The sequence below is a fragment of the Thalassophryne amazonica genome, chromosome 1, assembly GCF_902500255.1.
Source record: "Thalassophryne amazonica chromosome 1, fThaAma1.1, whole genome shotgun sequence".
In the NCBI taxonomy this organism is placed as follows: domain Eukaryota; kingdom Metazoa; phylum Chordata; class Actinopteri; order Batrachoidiformes; family Batrachoididae; genus Thalassophryne; species Thalassophryne amazonica.
The window spans coordinates 162,536,734-162,550,264 of record NC_047103.1 but is presented as its reverse complement, the minus strand read 5'-3'; the positions used below and the strand labels follow the sequence as shown (position 1 = coordinate 162,550,264).

The window sequence follows — 13,531 nt, the reverse complement described above, 5'->3', positions numbered from 1 at the left end:
ATGCACTGCAAAAACTGATATCTAAGAAAGTAAAAAAAGACTTATTTAAAGAACATTTGACTTACATTTTTGTTTAAATCGAAAAATAATCTTGTCAAGCAGTTTTTACACAAGAAAAAAATGTGTTGTTTTGGGAAAATGTATCTCACTTTTTCTTAAGTTTTTCCAGCTAATGTCAAGCTGTATTTAGCCAGTAACAAACAAAGGGCAATGGATTTCAAATCATCCAAGCAAAGGAACAAGATTGTTTTCCTTATTGTAAGACAGAGGCTAATCTTATAATAAGAATTCTGTCTAGTTTTAAGGCACACTTTGATTATTCGGTGCCTAGATATTTTGGCACATTTACATACATTGGCACATTTTTTTTGTCTAATGCAAGACAGTTTGACTAGATTTGGATTATTTGGCTTGTTTTGAGTTGGACAGTTTTTGCAGTGTGTAGTTGGAGTTGAACAGTTTTTGTAATTTTTTTTTTTTTTTGTCTGTGCACCACCACAGTAGAGTTGAAACAATCAAGATGTGCTTCTAGTGTTGACTTTCAGCTTTACTTCAAGGGCTTTAACAAAATATCACATGAACTGTTCATGAATTTGCCCATTTTAAAACATAGTCCTTTCAAAAAGTGCGCTGCTGTCTAAATATTTGTGGATGTCACTGTATATCTCAAAGGAAAATTAAAAACGTGGACTTTTGATTAAACAGGAGCAATTTTAATTGATAATGGAAGGACAGATCTTAAAATGTTAAAATTAGAATTGGAATCATCTGTAGATTGTTTGCACTCTGAACTGGCAAACCCAAGAGGTTCACCATCCTGGAGACACCTGGCGTGTAAACGCAGCATAAAACCCGATGCAGTACAAAGAATTTCATGATGTAAGTGATTCAAGTGCCATGTAAATCTTTTTAAATATCTGTCAACATTGCTTCAGTAGAAAAGGAAACCAGTCGATGGACTGAGCCAAACCGATCTCAGTGACACGTTAGTCTGGCTCTGTGTGCTGACAGTTATCTCTAGCTGCAAAAATGTCAACAATCATAAAGGAGACATTTTAACTGATGGTGTTACTGTATATTGAGACTGCCGCTACTGCGCTGCCATAAGCTGCAGGTGGCACAATCGTGAGATGTGATCCACTGGCTTCGATCGTGACGGCTCTACTGCTCCTGAGCACTGATCCACTGGCCTTGATCTTGTTGGCTCTACCGCTCGTGAGCCCTGATCCACTGGCTTCAATCATGTCGTTCCCACTGCTAGGGAGTCCTGCAACTCTGGCCAAGATGATCTCAACAGGATGTCAAGTTGTACCAGGATGATGGTTGTGCCAGTGTCCACTAGTGACAAACATAGTTTTGTGTGTGTGTGTGTGTGGGGGGGGGGGGGGGGGGGTGTTCACAGCATTGGATTCACTTTGTTTCCTCTGAATCATGGGTGTACAACTTTAAATGCTAGGAACCTCGTTCAGTTAAGCCTTTAAAAGAGATCCCGGACGTGGCTGCTGTGATTTTTATTGTTGCTCCCCGGGTGCTGAGTGACACAGCACTGAGGTAACCTCAGTAGTCCTTCACAGATCCAAAGTCAAGTCAGGTCTGGGAGCAAGCTCTGATACTGCACATCACTGCATCCGACACACCACAGAACTGCTTTGGGTCCTAAATGACAACCACTCAGGTATACAACTGGTCCGCCCCCACTTCTTGAAGTGAGTGTGTCCTTGTCTATCTTCAGCCATTGGGGTCTTCAACAATGAGGTACGTGTGTAGTGGATCATATCATACTCACATAAACGCACCATATGACCAAAATGTTGTTGCTTCTGTTCCCTCACAATGCACATGATACTGCTCAACTGAGTCTCCCAAAGAAACTGTGCCTTAAGCATTCCTGTGGTACTCAAGGATCCTATGGAGAGACCTGGTGCCAAAGACATCCAGTTGTCACCTCAGTCGTTGGCGTCCAAGTCTCACAACCATGGAGTAATATGACACTCACAGGACCCTAAAAGACTTGGACCTTCTTTTTTCCTGTAAATGTATCTACATCACCAAAAACCTCTGTCCATTGACCTCATGATGACCTTTATAGATCCCATATCTATCCGTTTATGACACTTTGACTTTACTTTGTACATTTCAGGTCCCAGTCTGGAAATAGTCTTTGACTAAATGCATGAAAATCTGGTGTTTCAGAGATTAAGTATCAGTTTTAAACCATGTGCCTACAAAAGCAGAATATGGAGCTTTGTCAGACTAAAGTACTTCCTAAACCCAGCATTCCCTAAAATCCTTTAAGACAGAACGTCTGTTTGAATTAACCCCCAAAATAATGTTGTAGCATTAAATCAAAGTAAGGAAACTCTAAACAAACACTTTCTATCATCCAGGCTGGCTTTTGCCATGTGTGCACGGCTCAAAACCACCGCTGGAAATCCGTCCGATCGAGGGAAAGCGGCTCGCTGGCTGAAAAGGGAGGAAAGGATGTGGTTGGAACTGGGACAGTTTTCTGACGTTCTCACACTAAACGAGTCGGACACAACTTTCCACCAAACAAAGCTTTTTCAAAACTTGTTTCAAGTCTTCCTTGCTGTTGCTCAGTGTCATTGCGTTTCCACGATGAAACACGGACTTTTCCTTTTAGCTGCTACTTATTTCCACGCTGTGCAGAAAACGAGATTCAGACATGATCTTCATGCGCAGGCTCTTCTTTCGGCTGTAAAATGCATCAGACGGGGAGAGGATGTTTGAGTTCGTGTGAAAGTAATCAGGGCTATCAGAGTCCACGGCAGAGACAGCCAAACTGTCTGGCGCTCAAACGGGAAAGAGAAGGATAACTGACAGAGACCAGAACACCAGCCCGACCTGGTCGGCTGCAAACTTGGTTCTTAACACGCTCAGCCCGTCACTTTTGCTTTCTGGTCATTTCAGTCTGGCTTGGCACAGCGCAGAAACCGTCTGCGCTAACACATTATTTAATCAGCTGTTTCATTTTTCTTCTTGCACAAATCAGAACGGCGTGCTGTCAGCACACCAAACTCTGACTTCAGTCCAGTGCGGATTTTTATTTTTGTTTTTCCAAATCAAGATGTGGTTTCTCAATCATGATCCGGCGTCGTCACAACATTCCAAACTGCTCTGGGATACAATGAAACTGGTTTTTCACTAAATGTTCTTATTCCGTAATTCAAGGAGAAAAATATTACGCGTTATTACTAAATTATTAGTAGATGGTGCAACAAAAAGTCAAATGGTGCTTGAATTGATCATGAAGGACGCAGGCAAGGATGAATGGCACTCAGGTCCACAAGTATTTAGACGGTGGTGCCCTTTTTGTATTTTTACCTCTGTGCAGCCCCACACTGGAGATGAAATGAAACAAGATGTGCTTTGAGCTTCAGTTCAAGAAGTTGAATGAAAAATGTCACATTAGCTGTCACATTAGAGACAACAGCCATTTTTACACACAGTCCCTCCATTTTTAGAGCCCATAATTAAATAAAAAAAAACTACATATTAGGATTATTTTTGGTACAAATCATTCAATTTAATTTTTTATTTCATTTATATAGCGTCAAATCACAACAACGCTGCCTCAAGGCGCTTCACACAAGTATGGTCTAACCTTATCAACTCGTAGAGCAAACACACAGGTGACAGTGTTAAGAAAAAAACTCCCTCTGATGATATTGAGGAAGAAACCTGAAGCAGACCAGACTGAAAGGGGTGACCCTCTGCTTGAGCCATGCTACCAACACACTTGACAATACAAATATTGAGGATTTTTGGGACTCCATGCTGGTGTCCAGGACAGGAGGCTGGCTGGGGAGGGAACTTTTCCAGCCAGCTTACTTGAGACAATGGAAACATGAACATTTCCAAGTCACTGAACATGTCTTGCACTTCATTTACATCCATCATTAAGAAATGCAGATAGTATGGTACTGGGTGGAACGGTAGCACATTGTTGAGCACTCTTGCCAGTAAAATCTGGGGTTCAAATCATTCTAAGCCCAGCTCCTTTCTCTCTTGTGTTTATATGTTCTGTCCTTGGTTTTCCTCTGGACACTCCAGTTACCTCCCATGATTAAAAAGGGGGATTAATAAAGGATCATTTGTCATTATTGTAAACCTGTCAGGAGTAGGCATTTCTCAAAAACTGACGGTGCGATTTGGAACAGCGATGAAGTAGTTCTAGGTTTCTGTGGCTGTGATTGGGGAAGCTGTGCACAGTGTGGTGTTTTCCCGTTTTACCAGTTATGCGCAGTGGAGCTGAATATAGGATTTTCTTAACAAAAGAAGATGTGAAAGTTGAGATAGTTTGTCAGAAGGCACATGGGAGACCAAACCCTTGATTTGTTGTTTTCTTCCAAAATGAAGCTGTAACTAGTAATGCAACAGATAAAAGGTGCAGAGTTCTCCAATCACAGCCACAGAAATCTGTGACTTTGTCACCAGTGTCTAGGTGGCTTTTAACACATGAACCTAGCTTAGGTTTGTGTGTTATACATCATACGGATAAAGTGAGGAACCTTGGAGTAATTTTTGATCCTATGTTGTCTTTTGACCTCCACGTTAGAGACATTACAAGGACTGCTTTCTTCCATTTGCAAAATATAGTGAAGATTCATCCCATCCTGTCTATGGCTGATGCTGAGACTTCATGCATTTGTCTCTTCTAGATTGGATTATTGTAATGCTCTATTTTCTGGTTTACCGCAGTTCAGGATTAGGGGTCATCAACTGGTTCAAAATGCTGCTGCCAAACTTTTGACACAAAGCAGAAAGTTTGACCACATTACGTCCATTTTGGCGTCCCTGCACTGGCTTCCAGTCGCTGCAAGATTGGATTTTAAGGTACTGTTATTAGTTTAATTGTTCATGGATTTGCACCTCCCTATCTGGCTGACCTGGTGAACCCCTATGTACCAGCTCGGGCCCTGCGTTCTCAGGGTGCAGGACTTCTGTGTGTTCCCAGGGTGAATAAAAAGTCTGCCGGTCACAGAGCTTTCACCGACCATGTCCCAGCTCTGTGGAACGATCTCCCGGCACACATTCGGCAGTCGGACACTGTGGAGACTTAAGTCATGTTTAAAGACTCATTTGTTTTCCCTGTTTTATCATTAGTGTTATGTGTTTTTATTCTTGTATTCTTTCATGGTTGTCTTTTTATTGTGTTTAAAATTTTTAATTCAGTTTTTTTTTATGTTGTGTGAAGCGCCTTGAGACGATTTCATTGTGAATTGGCGCTATATAAATTAATAAATTTGTATTTTGAATTTGTGGCTTCCCTCACGAGTTTGGTTTTTTTGCACAGTGACTCAGGTGTGAGAACTGTCCTGAACTTGTCCTTTAATCCAGCACCCTGCTCTTTCCCCCATGTGCTTGCATTTTGGGCCTTTAAATCTGTTTAAAGTTCTTCAGACGTGGCGTTAAATCACCGTGTTCCTCTCCTCTGGCCTAGACTGTTGTCGTGTTGAATGACACACTGCTATTCATACATGTGTAATCGTGACCCAGTACATTGTGTTCCCTGTATTTTCTTAGGCAGCATATTGAAGAAGAAATCTTAAACTTGCAACAAGAGAACGTGTGGCTTCCTTATCACACAATGAGGTTTTTTTGGACCTGACATTTTCATCAGGTCACACAGGTTTAAATACAGTGTTTCTTACACATTGTAGTGTGTGTGTGTGCGTGTGCATGTGCGCTCGGGGGAGTCGGAAAACCAGTCGGACGAATTTCACCAAAACATGAAGCTGTTAGGTCAAAAATTGCTGTGTTATTGAGTAAGTTTAATTAATCTGTAGTCTAAATCATCCCTAAAATCCCACTCCCCAAATCTACTCCAATCAATAATAATAATAATGATAATAATAATAATAATAATAATGAGGCCTGTTGGTGTTTATCCCGACTTTATAGCACAAAGCGGACGAGAGTTTGTAATCACTCGCCTCTCTGTGTGGGGTATCGCAACAAGCAACAGATTGATTTGAACAAAATTTAGTGGTGAGATTTTGAGATTCATAGAGATCTGAGATGTTTTTTTTTTTTTTTTAATTTGAGATTGATCCTATGGCTGCCCAGTATGGCGTGGTAGGGTTGAGGGTTCAGAGGCTTTGATGGAGGTTGTATCCTTCGTAATAACTTAATGCCAAATTAGTGGCCCTCAGATACCCCAAGAATCATGCACAGCTTAATTGTGTTCTGTTTCAAAAAATGCTTGTTTATTGGCCATGGAAGAAATGCAGAAATCTAAACTTTCAGAATTTTGTACTTCGAGTGTTGGGTGGACAAAACAAAAGAAAAAAGTAAAAGAAAAAACAAATAGAATCAATGATGGTACTTTCCCCATATAGGTTAGAATGCCACAGCAAAAGATGCGTATGTTTATCATACGCATCTTCTTTCATTTTTGCAAGCTATATGACTGCACAAAAATTTCAAATTTGTTGAACTTCAGTTGTGCACCATGCTGACATTTGCACATGCAGCCAGTCTGGGAGAGAAATCTGACGCCTCGGAAAAAGGCAGAGGTCCAGTTGATTTCTGCAGAGCCATGATTGCTCCTTTAGTGGTGTTTGTTTTGGCTGAGATATACATATATTTCCAAGTGTCAAATCCTTTTCTTCAGCATGAATCTTTGTTTGCAAAGACGTTCTTCATGTTTGAGTGCTAACTTGATGTTTGCATCTTCTTCTCAGAAATGCTTCCGTGTGGTTTTGTGTGCAGCTCCAACAGGCTCAAAGCTTTAAAACACACTGCAGCTGAAATATGATGCATCATTACATCCTTGTGCTTAAATCACTATCTTTTTTTTTTCTTTCTCTTTAATCATCCTGCTTTGGTGTTTTGTCTTTGGATTTTTCTGCACTTAGATCGCAGGCTTTAAAGAAAGATGGATTCTCTCTATGCAGATATGAAGCCAAAATACCTCGAGTGTGAACCCTGCTACCTTGTACAGCTGACGTCATGCACCCAGATTCAGGAGAGGGTGGCAGAGCAACAGGTTCACGCCAAGGAAACTATCTTATTGCAGAGTTAGTTAAAACCAAGATAAAAACTTGAATTCTCAGCCAGTCAAGAAATGGGATTCAATATTCATGGGTGGGTTTAGGGGCGGTATGGGCCACCCCTTGAATGTGATTGGCCACCCCATTACTGTGAATTATAATTGGGTATATGCCCCATTTAGAGGGGGGACTTAGGTCTTAGGTTTATTCAGAGTTCAATCTAATTTATTTCAAGGTGTGATACAGTCTTAAATATAATATATATAAATATAATAGTGCTTATCCTGCATCATATGACTGTTATAATAACTAAAGGAATAAGATTTTGTTCAGAGGAAAAAAATCTAAAACAGAGCAGTCATCAGCGCTCATCTGCAGGAGGAGGTCCAGTCTGACACTGGGACATACAGTGAGGCAAATAAGCATTTGATCCACTGTCAATTTTGCAAGTTTCCCACCTACAAAGAATGTAGAGGTCTGTAATTTTTATCATAGGTACACTTCCACGGTATTGTATGATTTTTAAATAATTAATTTGCATTTTTATTGCATGAAATAAGTATTTGATACAATAGAAAAACAGACCTTAATATTTGGTACAGAAACCTTTGTTTACAGTTACAGAGGTCAGATGTTTCCTGTAGTTCTTGACCAAGTTTGCACACTGCAGCAGGGATTTTGGTACACTTCTCCATACAGATCTTCTCTAGATCTTTCAGGTTTGGCGTTTCAGCTCCCTTCAAAGATTTTCTATTAAGTTCAGGTCTGGAGACTGGCCAGACCACTCCAGGACTTTGAAATGCTTCTTGTGGAGCCACTCTTTATTTACCCTGGCAGTGTGTTTGGGATCATTGTCATGCTGGAAGACCCAGCCATGACCCATCTTCAATGATCTTACTGAAGGAAGGAGGTTATTTGCCAAAATCTCGCAATATATGACCCCATCCATCCTCCCTTCAATACATTGCAGTCATCCTGTCCCCATTGCAGAAAAGCACCCCACCAAAAATGATGTTTCCACCTCCATGCTTCATGGTTGGGATGGTTTTCTTGGGGTTGTTCTCATCTTCCAAACACGGTGAGTGGAGTTGATGCCAAAAAGCTCTATTTTGGTCTCATCTGACCACATGACCTTCTCCCATCCCTCCTCTGAATCATCCAGATGGTCACTGGTGAAGTTCAAATGGGCCTGGACAAGTGCTGGCATGAGCAGGGGGACCTTGCTGCCCTGCAGGATTTTAAACAATGACGGCGTTGTGTGTTACTAATGTAATCTTTGTGACTGTGGTTCCAGCTCTCTTCAGGTCATTGACCAGGTCCTCCCGTGTAGTTCTGGGCTTTCTCACAATCATCCTTACCCCACGTGGTGAGATCTTGCATGGATCTTCAGACCGAGGAAGATTGACAGTCATCTTGTGTTTCCTCCATTTTGTAATAATTGTGCCAACAGTTGTTGTCTTCTCACCAAGCTGCTTTCCTGTTGTCCTGTAGTCCATCCCAGCTTTGTGCAAGTCTAAAACTTTGTCCCTGGTGTCCTTAGACAGCTCTTTGGTCTTGGCCATGGTGTATAGGTTGGAGTGTGATTGATTGTGTGGACAGGTGTCTTCTATACAGTTAACGAGTTCAAACAGGTGCAGTTAATACAGGTAAAGAGTGCAGAATAGGAAGGTTTCTTAACCCTATTCAGGACTTTTGGGGTCCATTGGACCCCATGGCAATTGCTTTTTCCATACTCCATACTCCCATGAACACTGCCATCTACTAGGTGGGAGTGTGAATACCAATTGCCACACATTCAGTATATATGCTGAATCAGACTTAACAAACAGAATTTTCAGTTTTTAAATTGCCTTTATTTAACAAATAAAAAAAATGACATATTTACAAATACAGTTTTATTTGTAAAAAAAAAAAAAAAAAAAAAACAACACACCCATTACAGTAACTTGTGTGTTGGTTTTTACATATAAATAAACCAACCAACCACTGATGGCAGGAAGCTTATTTTCCCATAATGCCTTTAGGCATGTGTGTCTGTAAATGCTCAAACCTTCAAAATTAGTGCATTACTTTAAAACTAGAACATATAGCTGATATTTTCACTTTGTAAAAACAACAGAGGTGACATTAATTTTGATAATGTGTCTGGAATTAGTTTGTTTGAAATTTTAACCATAAGTCAAAACTGTCTTGTGTATGTCTCCTGTGACATGTCTGTAAGACTGTATGGCTGTGAAAATAAATTATCTTTTTTTCCTTGTCTTTTTTTCTGGTAGCCAGGTCTCCCCTGCTGGCAGAGGATTGAGCTCTGCCTTTCATAGCTGTCTGTGTGCTACAAAACACGTGACAGGCAGGAACTAAAATGTATGATTTCAGGCTTTACAAATGTTTTAACTGTGAAGCTTTATTCACTGTGCCCGCAAAAAAAAGTTACTGGAACTAAATTTAGCGGAAGTTGATTGGTCCGTTGATGGTTTTCAAAGTTAGCTGAAAAGCTAATCAGCTAACAAAAAAGTTAGATTCACGAATTAGCGGTTAGCGGATTAGCAGAACTGTGCCCACCAATGGAGAGAGATAAGCATCAAATCTTCATATTTAGCAAACAATATCTATATAGAGGCTATAACCACACATTCCACTTCCAGAACCAACAAATTCACTATTTAAGCTAGGAAAAAGGTGAAATTTTCTTGTGACTGATTTTTTTTATAGATAGATATTGATCAAATGATTATGACCAGGATCTACTGGTTGATGGTCCCCATTGTTACTGTGACATTTTGTCCAAAGAAGCTGGAAAAAAAAAAAAAACCCAGCATGAACATTTTGACATCTTCAGTGAACCTTACAACAGGATCATCAGAGACTCGTCATTATTGTATGTTAAAATATATTTAAGGCTAAAGCTTGTTAAAATAGCTATACATGTGTGCACATTCAAGCAGTAACATCAGTTGTGATAATTGATTTTCCATAATGTTAAAAAAAACAAACTTGTGGTCTACTTTTGTCATGATCCAAAAGTAAAACTGTTGCGTGTGTAATGATTTGGTCTGTTTTATCTAAAACTGAGCCGTTTCTCTGCTTTTCTTCAGGAATTGTGCGTGAGATGGCTCACAAGTCAGACAGCCAGCTGAAGTCCATCTCCACCACCAGACTCACGCCTCAGCACCACCTCTGGTACGCTGCACTCGCACCCGCTACACCGTCACTGCCCGCAGGCTCAACCATGCAGCCTGAAAATAGCCAATGTCTTGTCTTTTATGTGTTTTTAAATACTCAGATGTGGGTGAAATGGTGGCGTACACATTTGTATGTCGTTAGGAGGTGAGAGTGAAAGAGGATTGTAATGCTGCACATTTCTGGCACATCTTTAGTTGATTACAACCTGCCTTTTTTTGGACAACATTTTGTAAAAGTGCCTGACTAAATTAGCTGGTAAACCACTTGGTAATTTGTACCATGTGCTGTGCGCCATATCCTGAAGTGTGCACGTTCTGTGCTGCTGTTTATCACCTCTGTTAGTTGTGTGTATGTGTGTTTGTTTGAGATATGATGTCAGCTCTGTACCTTCATCCCAAGAAAAGATATGACTGTTTTGTTCATATTATTTTATTGGTTCTGTGGTGAAAGTTAGATTGTTGTGATGTGTTATGTTATCTGACAGTCTGACCTTCTGTCTTTGTGTGTCCTTTGGCAATCATGATCCATCTTTTAAAACTAGAACATAAAAAGCTACACATTCTTGAATCACCTCCATTTTTTTTTTTTTTTTTACTTTTTTTTTGGCTGAGTCAAAGTAATTTTAGCACTTTATCTTCAAAATGAAACAAACCAAAAAAAAATTGTGAAACCTTGTTCAAATCACTCATGTTTTATCATTTTTAGATGAACAAAAAGACTGTTGAAAATCAAGGACACATTGTTGTCTTTGATTCAGTTTTTTTGAAAGGTTAACACCCTATCTTTTGAAAAAATAAAAATTAAAGGAACCCTGTTCATGTTTAAACACCTTTAGATAAATGAAAACTCCACTGAACTTCAAGAAAATGAATAGTTTTTGGTTCACTTTTTGTTGCATCAAAACATTGTTACCACCCTAAATTTTGAAAAAACATTTAAAGGAACCCTGTTCATATCACTCATATGTTCATGTTTAAACACCTTTAGATAAATGGAAACTCCACTGAACTTCAAGAAAATGAATAGTTTTTGATTCGCTTTTTGTTGCATCAAAACATTGTTACCACCCTAAATTTTGAAAAAAAACATTTAAAGGAACTGTGTTCATATCACTCGTATGTTCAGGTTTAAACACCTTTAGATAAATGGAAACGCCACTGAACTTCAAGAAAATGAATAGTTTATGATTCACTTTTTGTTGCATCAAAACATTGTTACCACCCTAAATTTTGAAAAAAACATTTAAAGGAACCCTGTTCAAATCGCATGTCTATAAACACCTTAAGATAAGCTAAAACTCCACGGAAGTTCAATGAAATACTTGTTTTTGATTTTTTTTTTTTTTTTTACATCAAAACAATATGAACACTGTATCTTTTGGGAAAAGAAAGGAACCCTGTTCAAATTACTTCTCTATAAACATTTTTAGGGACACTAAAATTCCACTGAAGCTCAAGAAAATGCCTGTTTTTGATTCACTTTTTGTTAACAATAGATTATCATTGCATTATTTCTTTGGGAATTTTTTTTTTCTTAAAGGAACCCTGTTCAAATCACTTGTGTATAAACACATTTCGATAAACTAAAACTCCACTGAAGCGCAAGGAAATACCCGTTTTTGATTCACTTTTTATGTCAAAAACAGTATGACCACCCTATCTTTTCAAGAAAAAAAAATGAAAGGAACCCTGTTCAAATTACTCACCTATAAACATTGTTACATAAACTAAAATTCCACTGACACTCAAGGAAACAGCAGCTTTTAATTCACTTTTTGTTGATGTCATAACAGTATCATTGCACTATCTTTGGAACAAAGTGAAAGGAACACTGTTCAAATCACTCATTTTATCACTTCAGTCAGACTTTTTCTTTTAGCTTAGACAAGTCATTAAAACATTTTATAGAACCTCACAATCAGGCAGCCTACGAGCACTAACTCGAATCTCCCCGTTTGTCGTGCATTTTCAGGCTCATTCGTCACAAAGACCACAAATAAAAACAGTTTGTTGTGTTGTGTGGTGGCTAACCACACTCTCAGAACACACATTGTTTGTACGCTCGTCAACCCGTCGGCTGTTATTATGTCAATTATCCCCTTTGCTTTACGCTAACTGAAATTCGTTGAAGTGCTTCCCTCTGAGCTACATGGCGGTAAAATGCCTGCTAGCCTAAAATGCCGCTGCTCGCTGTTTAACTACTTTTGCTGTTTTTTTTATGTTTTGTTTTGTTTTTTGTTTTGTTTTTTGCATTTAGGCCTCTTGTGTGTGAAGACATTCAGGCAGATGTGGAGGAAGGTCAACTGCAGTTCTTCTACCTTCTGGCTTTTGTCCTCCAAGGTGACCTGAAACTTTTAAATACTTGTTGCATCTGTGAGATTATTAAATTCCATTTCAGCTTGAACATGTTTATTTTCTTAAAAAATGTTGTTTCTTAATGATGTGACTCATGTTTTCTCTATTTTAACTTCGTGCAAGAAGTATAAAAATTGCTGACTGAAACTTGTCTGAAGCAACAAAGATCAGGACTGTTTGTTCTAACCACGGAATATGACTCAACTATTGTCCAAAGCTCTGACGAAGCCCAAACCCACGGAAAGTATGCTACATATAGCTACACTTTAAACCAGTTTACGCTTCATGGTCAGGGCCGGTTTGGAGGCATGCACTGCTGCCAGGCATTACAGCATCCACCACATTACAGACCCACACATGTTCCTGGATGGCAGCCACCCAGTTATTCCATGGGTGTATCTCCAGTTCTCGAAAGTAACCATTTGTCTTCTGCAGCCAGGTGAAATGTGGGTGTCCCCTTTGATTTTCCACTTGAGGGGTTCTCAACAATGAGGCACATGCAGGCTCACTCATGTCCACCAAAACATGGCACATGGTTTAAATGTCATCGCTGATGTTTCCTCACAGTGCAAGTGATACTCCTTATTTGAGTCTCCTGAAGCAATGTTTATCCATCCATCCATTTTCGTCCGCTTTATCAGGAGTAGGATCACGGGGGCAGCAGCTCAAGCAAAGCTGCCCAGACCTCCCGATCTACATACACCTCCCCCAGCTCCTCCGGGGGAACCCTGAGGCGTTCCCAAGCCAGCCGAGAGACGTAGTCCCTCCAGCATGTCCTGGGTTTTCCCCGAGGTCTCCTCCCAATGGGACATGCCCGGAACACCTCTCCAGCGAGGCGTCCAGGGGGCATCTGGAAAAGATACCTGAGCCACCTCAGCTGGCTCCCTTCGATGTGGAGGAGCAGCGGCTCGACTCCGAGCTCCTCCCGAGTGACCGAGCTCCTCACTCTATCTCTAAGGGAGCGCCCAGCCACCCTGCGGA

At 40.1% G+C, this 13,531-nt stretch overlaps 1 protein-coding gene across 1 annotated transcript in view; it reads left to right on the top strand.

Annotated features, from left to right (window-relative positions):
• The window catches only part of stk11ip (serine/threonine kinase 11 interacting protein), an 83,594-nt gene that overhangs the window by 47,871 nt on the left and 22,192 nt on the right, over positions 1-13,531 (top strand). The window contains exons 23-24 of the mRNA XM_034178251.1: positions 10,109-10,193; positions 12,453-12,535. Of these exons, the coding sequence (XP_034034142.1) occupies positions 10,109-10,193; positions 12,453-12,535 (168 nt within the window). The remainder of the gene's footprint in view (positions 1-10,108; positions 10,194-12,452; positions 12,536-13,531) is intronic.